General features: G+C 44.6%; 1 protein-coding gene across 1 annotated transcript in view; it reads left to right on the top strand.

Moving 5' to 3' along the window:
* The window catches only part of sez6l (seizure related 6 homolog (mouse)-like), a 762,782-nt gene that overhangs the window by 50,006 nt on the left and 688,217 nt on the right, over window positions 1-24,559 (top strand). The window contains exons 5-6 of the mRNA XM_073065299.1: window positions 15,531-15,723; window positions 21,621-21,806. Coding sequence (XP_072921400.1) covers window positions 15,531-15,723; window positions 21,621-21,806 — 379 coding nt within the window. The remainder of the gene's footprint in view (window positions 1-15,530; window positions 15,724-21,620; window positions 21,807-24,559) is intronic.

Below are 24,559 nucleotides of genomic sequence, written 5' to 3'. Positions count from 1 at the left end.
AGGCCTTTGACCGTGTTGGGCCAGGCAAAGTGGTGGATTGCGTCTACCTTGTGATGCACCATCAATAACTCTCTCTGAGACGTGAAGTCGAGATATCGGCTTTTATTGACTGGAAGAAAGAACAAGCAGTAGTTGACCACCATACTACATCCTGGAGAATGAGGGCCGGGCTCAGGCCTCAATCGCCTTTATACCGGGGTCTGTGGGAGGAGCCACAGGAGCAGTCAGCAGGGGGCGTGTCCAGACAGGTATATGTAGTTCACCACACCTTGGTGGGCAGAGGTGTTGCCCCGTCTTTGGTAATCCTGTGGCCCAGGAAGTCGATGGTATCGAGACCGAACTGGTATTTGGCCGGGTTGATCGTGAGGCCGAAATCACTCAGGCGGGAGTAGAGCTGGCGGAGGTGGGACAGATGCTCCTGACAACAACTGCTGGCTATAAGGATGTCGTCCAAATAGATGAACGCAAAGTCCAGGTCGCATCCCACCGCGTCCATTAGCCGCTGGAACGTCTGTGCGGCATTCTTCAGGCCGAACGACATTCGGAGGAACTCGAACAGGCCGAACGGGGTGATAAGTGCTGTTTTGGGGATGTCTTCAGGGTGCACCGGGATTTGGTGGTATCCCCGGACGAGGTCTACTTTGGAAAAGATTTTTGCCCCGTGCAGGTTTGCTGCAAAGTCCTGTATGTGCGGCACAGGTTAGCGGTCTGGAGTGGTAGCCTCGTTCAGTCTGTGGTAGTCGCCGCATTGTCTCCAACCCCCGGCTGCTTTGGGCACTATGTGCAGGGGGGAGGCCCATGGGCTGTCGGACCTCTGTACGATCCCCAATTCCTCCATTCTCTTGAACTCCTCCTTCGCCAGGCGGAGCTTTTCCGGGGGGAGTCTTCGTGCACAGGTGTGGAGGGGTGGTCCCTGGGTCGGAATGTGGTGCTGTACCCCGTGTCTGGGCATGGCTGCCGTGAACTGTGGTGCTAGAATTGATGGAAAGTCCGCCAGGATTCTGGTGAATTCGTTGTCCGACAGCGTGATGGAGTCCAGGCGTGGGGCCGGCAACTTGGCTTCACCCAGGGAGAACATCTGGAAAGTCTCGGCATGTACCAGTCTTTTCCCTTGCAAGTCGATCAGCTCGCAAGGAGTCCGCCCCCGGAGTGGTTGGGCCATGGCGGCCAGTGTGAAGTCCCACGTGAACCAGCTGGCGCCGAACTGCAGCTGCACTGTGCGGGTGCCGTAGGTCCGTATCGTGCTGCCATTTGCGGCCCTGAGGGTGGGTCCTGGCTTCCTGTTGTGGGTGTCGTACCCCGTCGGAGGCAAGACGCTGATCTCCGTTCCGGTGTCGACCAAGAAGCGGCGTCCTGACTGTTTGTCCCAGATGTACAGGAGGCTGTCCTGGTGGCCAGCTGCCATAGTCATTAGCGGCAGCTGGCCCTGGCCCTGGCCCTTGCAGGGCGGGCGACAACAGCGGGCTTTTGTGCCCCACCGCGGGTGGTAGAAACACCACTGTTCACTGGCTCCTCACTCCTGCCTCTGTGTTGTGTGCTGGGCCCCCCCTGCCAGGCCTGGTCTGGTCCGCTATTGGACACGTGGCCTGGTAATCTGACCGATGGACGCCACGCTCTCCCTCTTGGCTTTCCACAGCACGTCTGCCTAGGCCGCCACCTTCCAGGGGTCGCTGAAATCTGCGTTGACCAGCAGCAGATGTATGTCCTTGGGCAGTTGCTCTAGGAACGCTTGCTCGAACATGAGGTAGGGCTTGTGTCCATCAGCCAGGGACAGCATCTCGTTCATCAATGCTGACGGCAGTCTGTCTCCCAAACTGTCCAGGTGAAGCAGGCGGGCACCTCGCTCACACCGTGAGAGGCCAAAGGTCTCAATGAGCAGCACTTTGAATGCTTCATATTTGCCTTCCTCCGGGGGTACTGTATGAAATCCGCAACCTGGGCGGCCGTCTCCTGGTCAAGGGCGCTCACCACATGGTAGTAACGCGTGGAATCAGAGGATATCTGCCGAATCTGGAACTGGGCTTCTGCTTGGCTAAACCACACGCGTGGTCGCAGCGTCCAGAAAGTCGGCAGTTTTGCGAAACTGCGTGAACAGATAAAGAGTTGGTCATCTTTGGTCCAAATCCCGTTTGGACCGTCAGGGTCACCAATGTAGCGATGTGCTACACAGAGTGCTGAAATAACGACACGCAGTCGGTAAGTCGTTTCGAAACTAGTTTATTCAAACTTCGCGGCGCTGGCATTTAATCCCTAGCGCCCACCCTCTCTGGGCAGAAATGACATCAGAAGTGCATTACCAAAGTCTGCCCCCGCACGCTGGCTATTTGTGAGCCGGGTCGCCTGCGTAGAAGGTGGGTTGCCACAATACTATGTTAGTGCCAGAAGCATAGCTACACTTGTGGGCTGCCCCCATGACATTCTCGGACAGTGTAAATGACACATTTCACTGTATGTTTCGATATACTTGTAACAAATAAAGGTAATGTTTAATCTGTGTGTTAGCAAGCTACTACAGATCCCAATGACGGTATCGAGTGTCCCCCTATATTAAATTGGGGCACCAAGGTAAGGAACCTCATCCTTCATTCCCTCTAACACAGGGGTTCCCAACCTTTTTCATGCCATGGACGCTACCTTTAGCTGAGGGATCTGTGAACCCCGGACTGGAAACCCTTGCTTTAACACCTCAGTATTTCTTAAAGCATCTTACAGTAATGCGTTGATCCTGAAGTGCTGCCACTCTTCAAATGTCAGAAATAAGGCAACCTTTTTTCCTGTAAATGCCAGCAAGAAAATCAGCCTCAAGTAGTGTATGGTAACATACAATGTACATATTTTGATAATAAATTTACTTTGAATTTTGATCCAATTTACACACATCAAACTCCAGCTAGCACCCATGTGATAAACAATGAGGTCCCCAGCCTGACTGAAGCTGACGGATTGATTGAATTCCCTGCTCTTAAAAGCAACATACTGAAAATAGTAGACATTTGCAATAAGATGGAAGGTGGTTAAAATATCCTACAAACCAGGCAGCATTTATGGAGAGAGAAAAATAAAGAATGGTATTCATCAGAACTGGGAGAAGCTGGAGATGAAATTTGGGTGCATGTGGGAAGGGATGGAGAGTGGTCGGTGATATGATGGAGGCGAGGAGAGACGAAATGAGCTATGCTGCAGTGGTGTTTGTGGAATAAGCATTAGCTGGGACACTGACCTTGCCTTTAAAACAATGGATCCAACAGTATGGGAACGGAGACTGATATTCCCCCCGTTCCAGTCGTTGCAAACAGGCCATCACTGGGCTGATGGAGCTTGTCAGCCCTGCTTGGCAGCTCATCTAGGAGAAGGAAAACTATGATCTCAAATCTCCGCTGCCTTGTAGCTGCACCCACTAATGGGGAAGGCTTCAGGAGTAAACCTCAAGGGAGAAACCTGGTGCTGGAATCAGTCCTGCGTTAGGTTCAGTGCTGAATGGCAGCTCCTGGGAAGTCGCTGGTGCCAAACTGTATCTGTCTCTGTCGTTCCTTTGAATTCATCAGCTGCATGGAGAGGGGAGGCCTGCTGCATGGGCAACAGCTTGCTCTCTGTATCGTACTTGGGTGCAACAGCCACGGTCAACCCCTGTCAACGGAGGCCTCAAAAGGGTCCATTTACAGCACCTGAATGCACAGTAGCTTTTCAAGTAAAATTTGTTCATTTATAAAGGAAGTAGGAAGAAAATTGAAAATAAAAACAGCAAAACATTTCCAGTTAGGCACCAAAGATCAGACTGTCCTTGCTAAGATTGTAAGAAGGTTTGACAATAGCTTTCTCCAGCCTGATTTCTGTATTCTCTCTTTGTTGAGGTTGTTTACACTAGAAGATGGATTTATTTGTTTTCTGCGAACACTGGTTGAGTGTTTGTCACTTCCATTGTTTAGTTTTAAACAGTCTAGGATTAGTTTTCATAAATCAAGATTACTGTGTCAACTTTCATCTGTATCTCAATTAGTGAAAATGCTCTCTATGTGGAAAACAAGTTTGCGATATCCCTCAGCATCCTTTCCCCTGCCACATTAAAGGGATCGACAGTGTGAACAAGCTAGTCACTGCCTGTATTCTGCCTCTGTTAGTCAGACGTGGGGTAGGAATAGACATTTTGAAAACAAAATTCTTATGCCATATCCAGGAGCTAATGCAGTGTGGATAATTTTGAGTGTGTTTGAGAGAATAGTGTTGTGACATATCCTATACAAACAGGTCTTCAGTTGAGCCTCGTATGTTGCTGTTTATAAAATATAAACAGAGACAACAAGGAACAGGAAAAGGTCATTCCACAGATTCACCACACTCTGGCTAAAGAAATTCCTCCAAAGGGATGTTCCTCTGCTCTTCTCTTCTGAGGCTGTTGCTTCAGTTCATAGCCTCTCCCACTGCTGGAAACATCCTCTCCAGATAAACTTTAAGTAGGCCTTTCAATATTCAATGTTTCGATGAGACCCTCCTAGTTCTTCTAAATTCCAGGGAGTACAAGCTCCATAGCCTCAAATAACCTCATATGTTAACCCAGACTCATTCTCATGATCTTCCTGTGGACCAGTTCCAATGCCAGCATATCCACATGTCCCAAAACTGCACATAGTACTCGAAGAGACCAAATCTGATTCTTTTTCTATTCCCCTTTAACCAGTAGTCTATTCACTTGTCCCACCAACGTGGCTAGCTTCATATTTTCACAAGTAATACTCCATCTGCCATGCATTTGACACTCGCAGTCTTTGGTGACATACTAAATTTCCTAAACTCCTAATGAAGTAGAGCTACTGCATTGATGTGTTGGGCCAGAATAGGTCCTCTGAGATGTGGGAATTGGAAAATGTCTGGAAATACTTCAAACGCAACATCCAAAAGGAATCGAAAGACAAGCAACGAATGGCAAATACTGTAAACATGAAGTAAAACAACATGGAGCAAGTACTCAGCAGCTGTGGAGAGACGCCCTGTTGAATCTGCCTGATTTGCTGAGCATTCCCAACATTTTCTGTTTCCTTATTAAATAAAAATATTGCTCGAAACTCAGTGAGTTAGGTTTCTTCAACATGCATTATCCAAGCGCCTGGTCTGTCAGTTTAAGAGGCAATGCCATATAAACACTGGGAGAATGTATGAAACGATATTGCACACGCTGTCAAGGTGATGAATGGAGAGCAGCTGACTGCCATCTACCCTAGGAGCCATAGCAACGGACGCCAGCCTAGTTATGTTTCATTCAGGAATGATTTGCCAGGCGTCTCAGTGAGGTGAGGATGCAATAAAATTGCAATATTGAAGCTGTTTCAATTTCATTGCAATATATTTTTGTAACAGAATTACCACCCACAACTAGTCAGGGATTAAATGAATGCTTTCTTCTGGTATATTAATTCATTGTAGTTCAGGCTTGTGCCCATAATTCCAACAGCATCCAACATCAATAAAATAGTTACCTTTCTTCTTATTTCATTCTTTATGTATTTGCAGTTTGTTGTCTTTTGCACACTGATTGGTGTAGTCTTCCATTGATTCCATTATAGATTTACTGAGTATGCCCACAACAAAATGAATCTCAGGGTTGTACGTGGTGACACCTATGTACTTTGATAATATAACCATATAACAATTACAGCACGGAAACAGGCCATCTCGGCCCTTCTAGTTCATGCCAAACGCTTACTCTCACCTAGTCCCACCTACCTGCACTCAGCCCATAACCCTCCATTCCTTTCCTGTCCATATACCTATCCAATTTTACTTTAAATGACAATATCGAACCTGCCTCTACCACTTCTACTGGAAGCTCATTCCACACAGCTACCACTCTCTGAGTAAAGAAATTCCCCCTCATGTTACCCTTAAACTTTTGACCCCTAACTCTCAACTCATGTCCTCTTGTTTGAATCTCCCCTACTCTTAATGGAAAAAGCCTATCCACGTCAACTCTATCCCCCTCATAATTTTAAATACCCCTATCAAGTCCCCCTCAACTTTCTACACGCCAAAGAATAATTCACTTTGAACTTTGAACCTTCCTCAATGCCCATTGGACTTTATTATTGTGTCTTATCACATACTGTATGCAGAGCAGGAAGAATATTTCAATTATTTTGCGTGACAAAGTAGTGTAGCAGTTGCAGAGTTGCTTTACAGCACTAGTGATCTCAGATTGGGATTTGATTCCCACTGGTGCCTGTCAGGAGTTTGTAGGTCCTCCCTGAGTTTCCTATGGATGCTCCAGTTTCCTCCCAAGTTCCAAAGAACTTAGGTTAGGGTTAGAGAGTTGTGCACATGCATGCTAATCTGGTGCTAGAGGTGTGGCAACATTGGGAGGCTGCCCTGCATAATCCTCACTGATTTGTTTTGATCAAATGGAGCATTTCACTGTATGCTTCAATGTACATGTGAAAAAGCAAGCTAATCTTATCTTACCTCATTTTGTGTATCAGAAATAACAAAGCAATGACCTGGTCACAAGAGGGCCGGCAGTATTACTCTGAGGCAAATTATTTAGTCAGTGTTGCATTGCAAATCAGAAGTACATTATTACATAGCAGATTTACAAGAATAAATTTGCCTGAATTTCCAGCATCTGCAGATCTCCTCGTGTTTACAAGAATACAACTGAGCTTTGCAACTGGTATCAGAACTAACACCAGGCGGTGGTTGTGAATGGTGTAAAGAGAATTTAAAGAGAAGTTAGATAGACCATAAGACCATAAGACATAGAAACAGAATTAGGCGACTTGGTCCATCAAGTCCACTCCGCCATTCCATCATGGCTGATATATTTTCCTGCTCAACCCCTTTCTCCTGCCTTCACCCTGTAAACTGTGATGCCCTGACTAAGTGAGAACCTACCCAATGACTTACCCTCCACAGCTGTCTGTGGAAATGATTTCCACAGATTCACTACCCTCTGGCTAAAGAAATTCCTTCTCATTTCCATTCTAAATGGACGTCTCTATTCTGAGGCTGTGCCCTTTGTTCCTAGATTCTCCCACCATAGGAAACATCCTCTCCACATCCACTCTGTCTGGACCTTTCAATATTTGACAGATTTTAATGAGATTCCCCTCATCTTTTAAACTCCAGAGACTTCAAGCCCAGGGCTATCAAATGTTCCTTATACGTTAACCCTGGGATTATTCTCATAAACCTCCTCTGGATGCCCTCCAATACCAGCACATCTTTTCTTGGGGAAGGAGCCAAAAACTACTCAGAATATTCCATATGTGATCTGACCAATGCCTTATAAAGCCTTAGCATCACACCATTTCTCTTATATTCTAGTCCTCTTGAAATGAATGCTAACATTGCATTTGCCTTCCTCACTGTCAACTCAACCTGCAAGTTAACCTTTAGGGTATCCTGCACAAGAACTCCCAAATCCCTTTGTACATCTGATTTTAGAATGCTCTTCCAGTTTAGAAAATAGTCTTTACCTTTATTCCTTCTGCCAAATTGCATGATCGTACACTTCCCGACACTATATACCAGCTGCCACTTTTTTGCCCATTCAAGCAATCTATCCAAGACCTTCTGTAGTCTCCCTGCTTCCTCAACACTACCTGCCCCTCCCAAAAACTTGGCCACAAAGCCATCAATTTCATCATCCAGATCATTAACATATAACGTGTAAAGAAATGGTCCTGATCCCGACCCCTGCAGAACATCACTTGTCACCAGCAACCAACCAGAATAGGTCCCCTTTATTCTCACTCTTTGCTTCCTGCCGGTTAGCCAATCAGAGACCATAAGACCTTCAGACATAGGAGCAGAATTAGGCCATTCAGCCCATCGAGTCTGCTCTGCCATTTCATCATAGCTGATCCCAGACCCCATTCAACCCCATGCACCTGCCCTCTCACTATATCCCTTGATGCCCCAGCCAATCAGGAATCTTATCAACTTCCGCTTTAAAAATACGCACAGACTTGGCCTCCACCACAGTCTGTGACAGAACGTTCCACAGATTCACTACCCTTTGGCTAAAAAGTTTCCTCCTTATCTCTGTTCTAAAAAGTCACCCCTCAATTCTGAGGCTGTGCCCTCTAGTTCTGGATATCCCCACCATAGGAAACATCCCCTCCACATCCACCCTATCTAGACCTTTTAACATTTGGTTGATTTCAATGAGATCCCCTTGCATTCTTTTAAATTCCAGTGAGTACAGGCCCAAAGCTGCCAGATGAAGCTTTATCTTCTATCTTCTTTAGCCAAATATGCTATCAATGATAATATCTTTCCTGTAATGCCAGGGGCTCAAATCTTATTAAGCAGCCTCATGTGGCACCTGGTCAAAGGCCTTCTGAAAATCCAAACGAATAACATCCACTGATTCTCCTTTTTCTATCCTGTCTGTTATTTCCTCAAAAAATTCCAAAAGATTTGTCAGGCAAGATTTTCACTTAAGAAAACCATGCTGACTGTGGCCTATTTTATCATATATCTCCAAGAACCCTGATACCTCATCCTTAACAATTAACTCCAAACTCTTCCTAACCACTGAGGTCAGACTAACTGACCTATAATTTTCTTTCTTCTGCCTCTCTCCCTTCTTGAAGAGTGGATTGACATTTGCAATTTTCCAGTCTTCTGAAACCATTCCAGAACCTAGTGATTCTTGAAAGATCATTACTTATGCCTCTACAATCTCTACAGCCACCTCTTTCAGAACCCTGGGGTGTACACCATCTGGGCCAGGTGACTTATCTACCTTCCGACCTTTCAGCTTCACAAGAATCTTGTCTCCATTTATGGTAACTTCACACACTTCATGACCCCCGACACCTGGAACTTCCACCACACTACCAGTTTCTTCCACAGTCAAGACTGATGCAAAATACTTATTAAGTTTGTCCCCCATTGCTACCACTCCAGCATCATTTTCCAAAAGTCCAATGTCTAGTCTCGCCTCTCTTTTACTCTTTATATATCTGAAAAAACTTATGTTATCCTCTTTGATATTATTAGATAGCTTATTTCATCTTTTCCCTTCTTATGATTTTTAGTTGCTTTTGTTAGTTTTTAAAAGTTTCCCAATCCTTTACCTTCTCAGTATTTTTTGCTCACTTATATGCTCTTTGTCTTTTATGTTGCTCATTTCAGTCACGATTGCCTCATTCTCTCTTTAGAATATTTCTTCATCCTTGGAATGTATCTTTCCCGTGCCATTGCTCTTCTACTTTTGTGCCTGTTAGTATCCCCTTCCAATCAATTTTGGCCAGCTCCTCTCTCATGCCTCTATAATGCCCTTTACTCCACATAATACTGATACACCTGACTTTAGCTTCTCTTTCTGAAACTTCAGGGTGGATTCTATCATATTATGATCACTGCCTCCCAAGGGTTACTTTACCTTGAGCTCTCTAATTAAATATGATTTATTGTACAACACCCAATTTGCCATTCCCCTAGTGGGCTCAACCACAAGCTGCTCAAGAAAGCCATTTTGTAGGCATTCTTCAAATTCTCACACTTGGGGTCCAGCACCAACCTGATTTTCCCAATCCACTTGCATATTGAAATCTTCCATGTCTATTGTAACATTGCCCTTTTTACAGGCTGCATCCATCATCTTGGACCCCACCATCCAGGCCATGCTCTCCTCTCACTGTTGCCATCGGGAAGTAGATACAGGAGCCTCGGGTCCCACACCAACAAGTTCAGGAACAGTCAATTCCCTATAACAATCAACTCCTGAATTAGCATAGGTAACTTCACTCACCTTAACACTGAAAGGATTCCACAGCCTATGGACTCTACAGTTCATGTTCTCAGTATTTTTTTAAATACTGAGAGCCATAGAAAGGGTGCAAAGGAGACTTACAAGGATGTTGCCTGGATTGGATGTCTTATGAGAATAGGTTGAGTGAACTCGGCCTTTTCTCCTTAGAGCAACAGAAGATGAGAGGTGATCTGATAGAGGTGTATAAGATGATGAGAGGCATTGATAGTGTTGATAGACAGAGGCTTTTTCCTAGGGCTGAAATGGTTGCACAGGTTTAAGGTGCTGGGGAGTAGGTACAGAGGAGATGTCAGGGGCAGGTTTTTTACTCAGAGAGTGGTGAGTACATAGAATGGGCTGCCAGCAACAGTGGTGGAGGCGGATGGGATAGGGTCTTTTAAGAGACTTTTGGATAATTACATGGAGCTTAGGAAAATAGAGTGCTATGTGTAAGCCTAGTAATTTCTAAGGTCGGGACATGTTCGGCACAGCTTTGTGGGTCGAAGGGCCTGTATTGTGCTGTAGGTTTTCTATGTTTCTATATGTTCTATGGTCAATTTGTACCCTTATTTCCATAAAGGCTCATCATCATCAGGTGCCATGCCCAGTTTGAGCTTTGACTACCATGGCCCACACACTCCTGTTTCAGGTCAAGTGGATCAATTCATTGGCATTCATTTCCAGTTCTCTGGCTGCTGTCTCCATCATCATTTGTCTTTGCCTTCCTCTTGCTTTCTTCCCTTCAATCTTTCCCATAATTACAGTGCATTCTAACTCCTCTTTCCTAATCACATGTCCAATGAAGTTACATTGCCTTTTCATGACCGCATACATTATTTCTCTTTTTATGCTTGCTCTGTTCATGACATCCTCGTTAGATATTTTTTCATCCATGATATTCTTTGCATCCTCCTCAAAAACCACATCTCTGCTGCTTCAATTCCTTTCCTCATGTTACTAGATATTGTCCAACATTCTGAACCATATAATATAACTGGATAAACGTTTCAGTACTCTGAGGCGGGTTGTCATGCCTAGTTTAGTGTTGGTCAGTATATTCTTCATTCTTGTAAAGGTATTGCCATAAAGACTATTGAATCCAATTCTGATCATTAGATCTATTTGTCTTTTTAACCACTTTCCTTGCTCTGTCTCCTTTTGCAGGTATGTTATTATAATGTCAATATGAAACCTTGATATGAAACCAATTATTCCCACTTTAACCTCTGACCCAGCCATATAACTCACTGATTTTATCCTCTTCTCCCAATATTCACATGGTTATGCAGTCATCCAGAGAATATTACCTTTATGGTCTGTTTTTTTCTGATGTAGTCGTTGGGATGCATTCCTTTCTCAAGTAAACAAAAAAATTGGCTCCTTTTTTGCCATCCCTTTACTTCCATCTGGACTGACTGAGGGGGGGGGGGGGGTACATGATGGCCTCTCCCCGGACATAATGAATTCCCTCTGCTGGTCCACACTATCCTGGCGCTCGACGGCCAGAGGTCACAGAGGAGACAAAAGTGTGTGATTGGTGGATTGGCGAAGGTGAGCTGGGTTGAGTCATGAGCCCGTGGAAGGGAGTGTATTTCAGTGAATGACAGCGAGCAGACGGGAGGTCGGCATGGAGCGGGAAGGTTGGAACCTGTAGGCTGTTGGGAGAGTGAGGCTGGGGATGGAGGGGACTTGAGGGAAAGCGCGTTAAAAAAAACTTCATGTAATTAAGTCATCATGGCAATCCAGCCGCTTAAAGAGAACCCCAAATTCATATCTGCAGTTGTAAATTATGTACGTTTCCTCCCATTACATTTCTCTACAAAGTCCCCTCCCCAGAATTCACTAAAACTGGTGTAGTGAGCCTTTCCGGAGCTCAGACAAGGAGCCCAGATGGATCCTATATTCTATGTGTAGAGGAACTGCGGGGGCCTCTGGCTCCTCCAGAGGTGTGTTGACGTGCTCACGGTCATGTCTCCATGCCAGGGGCACGGCAGCAGAATCCTCCAAATCTTGGTGGGTCAGCTTAAGGCAATCCACCAAAATATGGTCAGGTTTACCCCCCCCCCCCCCCCAATCTATAGTAAAAGTCTTTTCTCTCCATTCTGAGATGCGGAATAGGCCATTGTAAGGAAGCTTAAGGAGATTTTGGTGTGTGTCTTGGTGGACGAAAACAAACAAGATGGAATGTAGGTCAATAGGAACCCAAGAGTGCTGTACGCCACAATGGGAGGTAGGAATAGGTGAAAAGGAATTGAATTTACTGAGGAGGGTGGAAAGCTCTTGAGAGACCAGCCAGGCAGTTGTGATGTCAGGAATAAAACCACCTGGCATTCATAATGGCTGCCTGTACACCAACTCAGCCACGGATGTCACCAATGCTGGCTGGATGACCTCTAGCCACATGGTAGTATGGTCCACCACGGTAAGGAAGTGTGTGAAACCACAGGGGTGGGAGAGGACCAAGTCCACATTGACATGGTCAAACTGTCACTCCGAGAACTCAAAAGTGTCAAAGGCACCCGAACATGACAGCTGATTTTTGCTTACTGGCACGCACCACAGGCTGTGCTGCTATTATGCACACCCTTCCTAAAGACTTTGGAAACATAAAAAACCTACAGCACAATACAGGCCCTTTGGCCCACAAAGCCGTGCTGAGCATGTCCCTACCTTAGAAAGTACTTAAAGTTACCCATAACCCTCTACTTTTCCAAGCTCCTTTTTTCTCAACTATTACTTACTTATTTATTATTATTTTTATCTTTTTTTCTTTTGTATTTGTAGAGTTTGTTTTTTTTGCATATTGGTTGTTTGTCAGTATTTGAATACAGTTTTTCATTGATTCTATTACATTTCTTTGTTCTACTGTGTATGTCTGCAAGAAAATAAATTTTGTGATAGTATATATGGAATGTACTTTGATACTGAACTTACTTTGAACTTTGACTCTGGACATGGAATCCTGATTTCTACAGCAGAGCGGAACTTTGATTCCCCATTAGTAAGAAAGGAGGTAGTAGTCTTACAGCTTTGGGTGAAGCATTTTACACGGTTGAAAAATTGTAGAATAACAGTCATGGTATTTCTGTTGAAGCTTGTTTCTGGCTCCCTGTCACTTGGAAAGATTGAGTTCCAGGAACCTAAATAATTTTTTTTGTGCAATTAAAATAGTCTGTTTGCTTTGATTGGCCTTGACAATTACTGCAGGAGATAAATGGCACAGTGCAGAATTAAATTAAATTAGATTGCATGGAAATTGAATTTCCCTGCTCTAGGATGACAATTAATGAAATGACTTTTCTTGGATCATTGGGCATGACTTTGAGCTGTTAGCTAGACTATTGTGACTCAGAAGAAGCTCACGAGATCTAGCAAAAGATTTCAAGGTGCAATGCACCGAGTTCACAGAAATAACTGGCTTCTTTCCTCATTAAACTGAAGTGTGACATTGACAGGGGATGGTTTATTTGTGCTGCCATCCACTGAAACATCAGGTCCTCCCAGTGCAGAAGGGTGGCACTTTAGTTAGTGGTTAACAGTGCCAGCAGTCACCAATTGGGATTCAATTCTTGCCTCTGTCAATTATTTGCCACATGGGTTTTCTCTTGGTGTTCCAGCTTCCTCCCGCATTCCAATGATGTACAGGTCAGGGTTAGTAAGTTGTGGGTACACGTGAAGACACTGCAAGCTGCCCCCACCACAACCTTCACTGATCTGATCTGACACAAACAATGCATTGCACTGTAGGTGTACTGTACTCTACTGTACATACACATGACAAATTTAATCTTTACAAAACTAACAAGGGAGCAGGATTCCAACAAGTACCTCATGTTATATCAGCAGAGACATTCCAATCTGCTAACTAAATTTGCTGACGATACTACACTGATTGGCGGAATCTCAAACAATAACGATGCAGCCTACAGAGAAGAAGTCATCACCCTGACACAGTGGTGTCAAGAAAACAACCTCTCCCTCAATGTTGCAAAAACAAAGGAGCTGGTTGTGGATTACAGGAGGAATGGAGATGGACTAACTTCTATAGACATAAATGCATCTTGGACTGAGAGGGTAAACAGCTTCAAGTTCCTCAGCATAAACATCACTGAGGACCTCACGTGGTCTGTACCTACTGGCTGTGTGGTGAAAAAGGCACAACAGTGCCTCTTTCACCTCAGACTGTTGAAGAAGTTTGGTATGGCCCCCACATCCTAAGTACAGGGGCACAGGTGAGAGCATCTTGACAGGCTGCATCACCGTCTGGTATGAGAACTGTATTTATCTCAATTGCAGGACTCTGCAGAGTGATGCCTAACGTATCTGTAGATGTGAACTTCCCACTATTCAGGACATTTACAAAGACAGGTGTGTCAAAAAGGCCCAAAGGATCATTGGGGACCCGAGTTACCCCAACCACAAACTGTTTCAGTTGCTACCATCCAGGAAACAGTACTGCAGCATAAAAGCCAGGACCAACAGGCTCCGAGACAGCTTCTTCCACCAGGCCATCAGACTGATTAATTCACACTGATACAATTGTATTTCTGTGTTATATTGACTGTCCTGTTGTACATACTATTTATTATAAATGACTATAAATTGCACATTGCAGATTTTTACTTCTCATGTGTATGAAGGATGTAAGTAATAAAGTCAATTCAATTCAGTTCAAAGGTGCATCTTTAGATATAAACTCCTTTGGGATATCAAGGTAAAGATGATATAATCATGCACATCTTGTCTTCCTTAAAAAAGTGCCCAGACATTCAAGTTCAAAATATTCACCTAACCACTTACTTCTCTCTGTGTAAAAAAAAAACTACCTCTGACATCTGTCCTAAATGTTCCTCCATTCACCTTAAAAGGATGTCCTGGTTTAAGCCTGGTTCTCAGCACCCTGAGAAAAAGGTGCTGGCTGCCCACTCTATCTAAGCTTCTTACAATCTTATACACCTATTAAGTCATCTCCCTTTTGTTCTAAAGAGAAAAGCTCCAGATCACTTGAAAGTGTTCTGTAATCCAGGTGTATTACCTAGTTCTAAATCCAGTGTGGCTTCTCCTCTGCTCAGCCTGTCCACACACAGTGCTCTGCAACAGTCTTAGGCACATATACAATACAGTATATAGCTAGGGTGCCTAAGACTCTGCACAGTACTGTATTTATCAATGTGGAGCGGAGAGCCAGTTAGTAAACCTGGAGCAGGATCAGGTGAGGATGAAATGCCTGTCATGGGAGGGGTGTGGGACGGGTGGCAGAGAAACAGTGCAAGGTGCTGGGCGGGGGTGGTTCAGGGGCAGACACACCCAGCCCTGAGAGTGCAAAGTCATTTGTTTTATTGATTAGTGTAGAAAGGACCTCTGGTCCTTGCCGCTCCCTGCCCTCCTTCTTCCCCTTTTCCCAACCATGATTCACCTCTCTCTGCCCCCTTCCCATTCTCAGTCTACAACAGTATCAGAATCAGGTTTATCATCACTCACATATGTCATAATTGTTTCTTTTTGTGACAGCAGTACAATGCAATATATAAAATTACTACAGTGCTGTGCAAAAGTCTTAGGCTCCCTCCTTGTATATATGTGCCTCAGACTCTTGCGCAGTACTGTACGTGTGAGAAAATCTTCCTGGATACACTTAATAAACTCTGCCCCATCTAAACCTTTTGAATTAAGGAGGTGCCAATCAATATTAGGGAATATAAAACACGTTTTCTAACCTTGTATGTTTAATTGCTCCTGTAGGACGATCGCTGCTGAGTCGTTGTGCTGTGCTTGATTTCAGGTTAAAACTCTGAACCTGTCTGAAGGAGAGCAGCTCTCCATCCTTGGGCTGGAAGGTGGCAGCTGGATCGTTCTGGCCAACCAGGTGCTGCTAGTTGAAGGTCAGGTGATCCGAAGCCCGACCAATACCATTTCAGTGCATTTCCGTTCATTCCAGTATGGAGGCATTGGATCGTTTCGGCTTCACTATCAGAGTAAGCAGTGGGCATGGCATTGGAAAACTGGGAACAAAGACAGTGTTGTTCATATTTGTAGTTCCTGTGAAGTGACTATAAGAGAGAGACAAGTAGGACTGTATTTTAATTATCAGACACATCAGGGATGCAGGTATCTAACTAGTGCATAAGCACTCTTTAAAAGCTGGATCATATACTGTGTGAGGTGTCCTCACAATCTTACAGCCAAACTAATATCACTCCGGGTTGAATTTCATCTGCCCTCTGACTGCAGAGTTTACTTTGCTACTTCACGTCCCAGCTATTTCTCTCCGAGCTTACTGCATATTAAAGTTCGTGTGATTTGCATACTGTGAAGGTGTATACTTTTTTTTTCAATTGTGAGTAGCGAGAATGGACCAAAACCTGTGGTGGGTCCAGACTCAGCACATAACAGCACCTTCTTCTATTCCAAAGTGCAAACATTCAACACAACACTCTGTGCATTGAAAGGAACTTCAATTCCGCAAATGAGCTGAGGAGCTAAACCCATCGAGAGTCGTGGAGACAGAGACTGCAGCTGCTGCAGTCTGGAGCAACGCTGACAGGCAGGATCTGTGGAGAGAAATAGGCAGTCAGCATTTCAGGCCAAAACCCTTCAGCATTATGGAAAGCAATGGAGGTGAGATAAATCCAAAGTCCAAAAGGAGAAATATTGCAGATGTTGGAAATCTGAAATAAACTGTAGAATCTGGAATCTGTGGAGAATGGAACTGTGTTAATATTTCAGGCCAATGATAAAGTCAAGAGTGAGAAAAGATGTTCAGGTGCAAAACACATACAAAATGCTGGAGCAGCTCATCAAGTCAGGCAGCATCCATGGAGGGAAATTAACAGGACTGATGAAGGGCCTTGGCTATTTATTCCCCTGCATAGACTCTGCCTGACTTACTGAGTTTCTCCAGCATTCTGTCTGTGTGCTGATCAAGATTTCCAGCATCTGCAGAATCTCTTGTAGAGATAAGTAATAATTAAACAATCCACGTGTTGGCGCGTGGCCAAGTTGTTAAGGCATTGGTCTAGTGATCTGAAGGTCGCTAGTTCGAGCCTCAGCTAAGGTAGTGTGTTGTGTCCTTGAGCAAGGCACTTAACCACACATTGCTCTGCGACAATACTGGTGCCATGCTGTATTGGCCCTTGCCCTTCCCTTGGACAACACCGGTGGCGTGGAGAGGGGAGACTTGCAGCATGGGCAACTGCCGGTCTCCCATACAACCCTGCCCAGGCCTGCACCCTGGAACCTTTCCAAGGTGCAAATCCGTGGTCTCTCAACACTTACGGATGGCTATAAATAATCTGGAGTCAGTTTAGTCATCTTCTCATCTCTTCGTCCTTTCAAATCTGCCTGCATTCCATGAATAAGTGAGAAAATACAGATGCGAGAAACCTGAAATCCAGTAGTTGTTGGAAATGCTCAGCAGGTCAGTCAGCAATCGTGGGGGGGGGGGGGTGGAGATCTGGCCATTGACGCTGCCTGACCTACTGTATATCTCCATCAATTTCGGTTGTTACATCTGAGTAATCTATTGTCTGAGAGCAGCACTCACAAAATGCTCATGGAACGCAGCAGGTCAGGCAACATCTATGGGGAGGAATAAAAAAGATTTTTTAAATGTTATTATGTTAGAATGCACACCTATACAGCACATGTTTAAATATAATTCTGTTGAGCATGGTGGATCGGTTTTGATAAGATGAGTAATTTGCTCCCAATTGAGTTCTCCTCTACAACACAATAAGGTAACAATGAGTCATAGAAAAATGCAGCAGAAATAGACAGGCCCTTCACCTCACTATCAGTCACACAGGTTGTCTTTGAAATTAACTGTAATTCAATATTCTGGATTGAAATTTGAAAATTTATTGCAGTTCTTAGCCGCTTTTACTTTTATGTCAGACACTAACATTTAAAATAGAAAGGTGCAAATCTGCATCTAATTCATATGTCTCCGTTTTTTTAGGGATCTTTAAAAATAAATTCTCAGAACTTTTGGTTGACTGAATGTACAAGACTGCTTAGGGAATGATACATGGATGAACACACTTTCAATCCCATTATAAATTCCATTATCTGCTTACAGCCTCTCACTGCTTTATATAGAGAATTCTTGACACAAGTATAATCCTGATGCAGGCTGGATATTTCTTCAGATTCCAGTCATACAAGCTTAGGGTCAATCCTCTGAACCACTCCAAATACTATAGGAATGTATTGAAAATAATATATAGATCAGTTACAGCTATGTGCAGAAAAGGCAGATGGAGTTTAATTCGAGCTCCTGTAAGCTGTTGCACTTAAGGAGGTCTAACGTTAGGATGCTGGTGGAGATATGTCTATCAAAAGAGTTGCAAAGCACTCCTTTCTGCTAGCCTGCAGGTCACCGTTGGGCAAAGTGCAGCACTGATCAGGGTCATGTGAAGCCATGGGAGCAGGTGGTGGATGGTCGTATGAGCATATCACAAGTCCAGGTTATATGACCACTGGCATCAGGCAGACAATCTCTGGAGAGTATTGATAATGGGTGGAGTCACCTATCTTGTAAAGACGCTGCCCAAAAGGTGGCAAACCACCTCTGTAGAAAAATTTGCCAAGAAAAATCAAGGCCGTGTAATGATCACCCATGTCATATGACATAGCGCAAAATGATGTCACATAACACAGCACATAATGATTATGTCGTATGACACAGCACAAAATGATGACGTCATATGGCACGGCATAAAGCGATGATATCATATAACAGCACATAATGATGTCATATGACAGCGCATAATGGTGATGATGAATGTCAGGAGGATATATATAGTTAAAGGCTTGGGGCCTTAACAACATTAATGTAAAGAAGGATCTTGTGATCCAAGTCCATAACATTTGAAAGTAACTATGCATGTAGACAGGGTAGTCAAGGCAGCACATGGCCTGCCTGCTTGCTTTCATTGGTCAAGGCAGAAAGTCATGTTGACACTATCTAAAACTTTGGTTAAGCTGAACCAGAAGTATTGTATGAAATTCTGGTTGCCCATTACGGGAAGACTGTGGAGGATTTGGAAAAACTGTATTTGAGGCTTTCCCGTGTGCTCTCTGGAATACAGTATGTGTGTAATAAGAATTGTTTTCTCTGGTGTCGGAGGTTGAGGGGAGACCTGATAGAAATTAATAAAATTATAAGTGGCATCGATAGGGTAGACAGTCTCTGGATAGGAATGTCAGATAGCAGAGTTCATGCATTAAGTTGAGAGAGGGATAGTTTAAAGGAGATGTGCGGGTGAGTGACTGGAACAAACTGCCAGAGTTAGCGGTGGAAGCTGATACGACATGGTGTTTAAGAAGCCGCTAGACAGACATGTGAATCTGCGAGGAATGGAGGAATATGCATCATGTACAGGTAGAAGAATTTGGATTGTGGTTAATGCAGACATCATGGGCCAAAGGCCTTCTCCCTGCTGCACTGCTGTTCTATTTGTAAGGCTTCCAATCATGGAAATAAGGAAGCAAAAGTTGTACCTTGATGTTTTAATCAGTTACCATCTACATCAAACAATGAAAATGGTATGACAGACATCAAACAGTAAAGAAGGCTCTGAGAACCTTCCATTTAAAGCATGTGGGAAAGTTTAAACCAGGCAAATAAATCTTCCCAGACAATACAGTAGCTGGAGGATAGTTTATCCATTAATATTGTGTATAAGGTAAAGTGATTTTCAGCAGGGTGGTCTCTAAGTTGGACTGACGAGGAAATTACCAAATTGTCCTCATTCTAGCTGGCTATGGTAGTGACAGCACAGTTGTGTAGAGATTAGATGATGCTCTTTCAGTGCCAGTCACTTACACTGTCCTCTGTAAGGAGTTTGTAAGTTCTCCCTGTGACCATGTGCCTTTCCTTCAGTTTCCACCCACATACATACAGGGTTAGTAGGTTAATTGGTCACATGGTGCAACTGGGTCGCACAGGCTCTTGGTTGGAAGGACCAGTTACCGTACTGTATCTCTGTCTTTAAAGAGGTGACTACATTATTCAGACTAATAATTCAGAGAGCAAAGAGAAAAAGTAGTGGGGGATGGGGAGAGAATTACCAGAAATTTAAGAAATAGATGTTCCTACCATCAAATTGGAGGCTACTAAGATGGAATATGAGGTGCTGCCCCTTCAGCCTGAGTTTGGCCTTGGACTGACATGTCAGAATGGGAAAATAAATTGAAATACGTAACTATGAGAGATCCTGCCACTTGCCATGAACAGAGTGCAGGTTCTCGATGAAATGGTTCCCCAAAGGCCGGCTTTGTTTTTTATCTGTATTGAGAAGCCCTTGGGTCCCAACTACAACATCAGGCCGTTGACTGTCAGCAAGACAAGAAAAGGTAATGTTGGTCCATCTGAAGGGGGTAGATCTCTGTAGCTAAAGTTATTGGAGGATTTTTAGAACACTACAGCACTGGAACAGAGAGTTTGGTCCACAAGTTTGTGTCAAACTGATTAAATTAGGAATCGGATTAACCGACTGCATGGTAGTACTCCAACACTGCTAGGCAGATTCAGTGTGCAGCTGTCACTCTCTATTAATGACAGATGAAATAGTCCCAACTTAGAAAGGCTGAATGCTTCTATCAGGGCTGGGAATGACTGGCTCATTGGCCTTTAGCTATCATCACCATCATCATGTGCTGTGTCTATGCCACCATCATTATGTGCCTGTCTATGAGATCATCATCATCTGCAATGTCTATGACATCATCATTATGTGCCTTGTCCATGACGTGAGCAATCATGGTCTTTCCATGACCATAATTGTTTTTGGCAAATTTTCTACAGAGGTAATTTGGCCATTGCCTTCTTCTAGGCAGTGTCTTCACAAGGCAGGTGACCCCAGCCATTATCAATACTCTTCAAATATTGTCTGCCTGGTGTCTCAGTGGTCACATGACCAGGACTTGTGATTTGCACCAGCTTCTCTACGACCATCAGCCACCTACTCCCGTGGCTTCATGTGACCCTGATCGGGGGAGGGGGGTCTACACCTTGCCCACGGTGACCTGCAGGCCAGCGGAGGGAAGGAGCACCTTATACCTACTTTAATAAAAGCATACCTCCACTCCACCACCCAAATTATAAACCAGTAAAATTCTTACTAATAAGGAAGGCTCATTTGGACCAATAGTTGGAGCTTTGTTTGAATGTAGCCTTTAACTCTACAGCAGATTCAGCTTGGTCTAAGATGCAGCATGTAACCCTATATTAAAACATTTCTTTAATGTTCATAATTGACACTTGTTCACCAAGGAAAGCATCCAAACTGGATGCATCATGTCTTGGTAGAGCAATTTCTCTGCACCTGACCCACAGAGAGTTTCAAACCCATCTCCGCACATCACAGAAATCAGCCTCCCCTCACCTCCAATGACTCTGTCTATACCTCTCGCTGCCTCAGTAAAGCAGCCAGCGTAATCAAAGCCCCCATCCATCCCAGACATTCTCTCTTCTCCCCTCTCCCATCCAGCAGAAGATACAAAAGCCTGAAAGCACATACCACCACATTGAAGGACAGCTGTTATCAAACTCTTGGATGATAAGATGGACATGGCCTCAGAATCTACCTCATTATGATTTTACACTTTCTTGTCTACCTGCATTGTGCTCTCTCTGTAGCTATTACACTTTATTCTACATTGTTATTGGTTGACCTTGTTCTACCTCAGTGCGCTGTGTAATGATCTGATCTGTATGAACACTAGGAAAGGCAAGCTTTTCATTGTATCTTGGCACACGTGACAATGATGAACCAACATCAATACTCTCTGGGCACCAACCTCCTCCTTCGTTTATTCATAGAGAATAGATATAAGATTTTGCTGTAACTCCTATCATTTTCTCCCACAGTTTTCATGCTGAGTTGTAACTTTCCACGGCGACCCAATTATGGAGATGTGTCTGTGTTGGATTTGCATGCCGATGGTACTGCACACTTCCGCTGTAACCCTGGTTACCAGCTCCAGGGGCCAGACACACTGACCTGTATGAATGCATCACAGCCACACTGGAACAACAAGGAGCCAAGCTGTCAAGGTAAACTTCAGAAAGCAATGAATTTTACCAAAGGGAGAAACTGTATTAAACTATGTCTCCTAGAAACCACAGCAATCTTAAGTACAAGAGATTCTGCAGATGCTGGAAATCCAGAGAGATGCTGGAGGAACACTACAGATCAGTCAGCATCTATGGAGAGGAATAAAGAGTCAATGTTTCAGCCCAAGACCCTGTCCTGCAGATGGGTCTCAGCGCAAAACATTCACCCAATTCCTTCAGCATTTTGGGTGTGACTCACAATCTGAATATCTCATTTACAGTTTCCCATCTAACTTGAGAATCCATAAAATATAGTTCCGAATATTTCAATATATAAACTTCCTAACGATTGGGAGAAACCAATCAAGTACTTACCAAACTAAGTAATAATGAATGGAGAAAGTAATAGCAAACTGCCAGCCCGTTCTCAGCCTGTGACCAATTATCAAACTGACAACCCGTTCTCGGCCTGTTTCACTGTGACCAACTACCATTTCGCTGAACACCTATGCTCTGTCCACCAGAGAAAGCAGGATCTCCCAGTGGCCACACGTCCCATTCCCATTCTGATATGTCTATCCATGACTTCCTCTAATGTCAAGATGAAGCCACACTCAGATTGGAGGAACAACACCTTATATTCCGTCTGGGTAGCCTCCAACCTGATGGCATGAACATTGATTTCTCTAACTTCCGTTAATGCCCCTCCTCCCCTTCTTACCCCATCCCTTATTTATTTATTCATTCATTCATTTATTTTATTTATTATTTCCCCCTTTTTTCTTTCTCTCTCTATTCCTCTCACAATCACTCCTTGCCTACTCACCATCTCCCTCTGGTGCTCCCCTCCCCCTTTCTTTCTCCCTAGGTCTCCCATCCCATGATCCTCTCCCTTCTCCAGCTCTGTATCCCTTTTGCCAATCACCTTTCCGGCTCTCAGCTTCATCCCACCTGTCATCATCTTCATCTTCTCCTATCATTTGGCATTTCCCCCTCCCCCTCCCACTTTCAAATCTCTTACTATCTCTTCTTTCAGTTGGTCCTGACAAAGGGTCTCAGCCTGAAACGTCGACTGTACTTCTTCCTATAGATGCTGCCTGGCCTGCTGCATTCCACCAGCGTTTTGTGTGTGTTACCAAACTGTTAGCCCATTCTCGGCCTGTGACCAAGTGTCAAACTGACAACCTGTTCTCGGCCTGTTTCACTGTAACCAACTACCAAACTGTCAGTCCGTTCTTGGCCTGTTTCACTGTGACCAAGTACCAAACTGTCAGCCCGTTCTCGGTCTGTGCCCAATTAGCAAACTGTCAGCCCGTTCTCGGCCTGTGCCCAATTATCAGACTGTCAGCCCATTCTCGGCCTGTGATGAAGTACAAAACTGACAGCCCGTTCTTGGCCTGTTTCACTGTGACCAGGTATCAAACTGTCAGACATTCTCGGCCTGTTTCACTGTGACCAACTACCAAACTGCCAGCCCATTCTCGGCCTGTGACCAATTAGCAAACTGTCAGCCCGTTCTCGGCCTGTGCCCAATTATCAGACTGTCAGCCCGTTCTCGGCCTGTGCCCAATTATCAGACTGTCAGCCCATTCTTGGCCTGTGATGAAGTACAAAACTGTCAGACCGTTCTCGGCCTGTTTCACTGTGACCAACTACCAAACTGCCAGCCCATTCTCAGCCTGTGACCAAGTATCAAACTGACAGCCCATTCTCGGCCTGTGACCAAGTATCAAACTGACAGTCCATTCTCGGCCTGTGACCAAGTATCAAACTGACAGCCCATTCTCAGCCTGTTTCACTGTGACTAAGTACCAAACTTTCTGTGATATAGCGCAGAATAAGCAGTTGAGGCCCTATGAGCCATGTTGACCAGCAACCCCTGATGTAATCCAAATGGAGGCCTTCCCATCCTCCTTTAGCCATGGAATTATTTCATTTACCAAGGAGTCCGTGGACCCCAGGTTGGGAAATCCTGCCCTTACCTAATAATAGGACAATTTACAATGACCGATTAACCTACTAACCAGTACATTTTTGGGAGTGTGGGGAGCAGCTGGGGAAAACCCATGCAATCCACAGGAAGATGTACAGACTGCTGACAGATGATGTCAGATTTGAGCTTTGAATTCCACTCTCTGAGCTGTAATGATGCTGTGCTAACTGCTGTGTTACTTTGGTGCACCGTACTCCGTGAAGGAAGATCACCTTGTTGACAGGAGTGGAGCTGCAAGAGTGAGCTCCCTGGGGACTTCAGGAGAAAACCTTAGATTCTGTGTTACTTTAGGAAAGTGCAGATTTAGGAAAGGAAAGGTATGTTGCATCCGGAATTCTTCCAGTTAGCAGATGACTTACTCCCACGACGCTCGGTCATAGGCAAGTTACATCAGTGGTTTGCCATTGCCTTCTGCCAGATGAGTTTTTCAAAGAGATTACCAGCTCTTAACCCAGCACAGAAAGTGTGCAGGGGAGCCGGCTGGATCCGAACTCGAGACCTTCCGCCCCGCAGTCCAGTGCTGATGCCACTACCCCACCCGCTGGGTCTGCAGATTTAGATGAGTGATTAAAAATGTGGATTCAGCTCACCTGCGGCACTAGTGTGAGAGTTCTACTTCTATGGTAGACCATGAGACCAAGGAGCAGAATTAGGCCATTCACCCCATCGAGCCTATTCTGCCATTCCTGGATTCATACTCTGCCATTCATCATGGCTGATCCTGGATCCGACTCACCCCCATACACCTGCCTTCTCACCA

This window comes from Hemitrygon akajei, chromosome 14, assembly GCF_048418815.1.
Source record: "Hemitrygon akajei chromosome 14, sHemAka1.3, whole genome shotgun sequence".
NCBI lineage: Eukaryota > Metazoa > Chordata > Chondrichthyes > Myliobatiformes > Dasyatidae > Hemitrygon > Hemitrygon akajei.
Note: the sequence above shows the minus strand (reverse complement) of the source record. Positions and strands in the feature narration are given on the sequence as shown.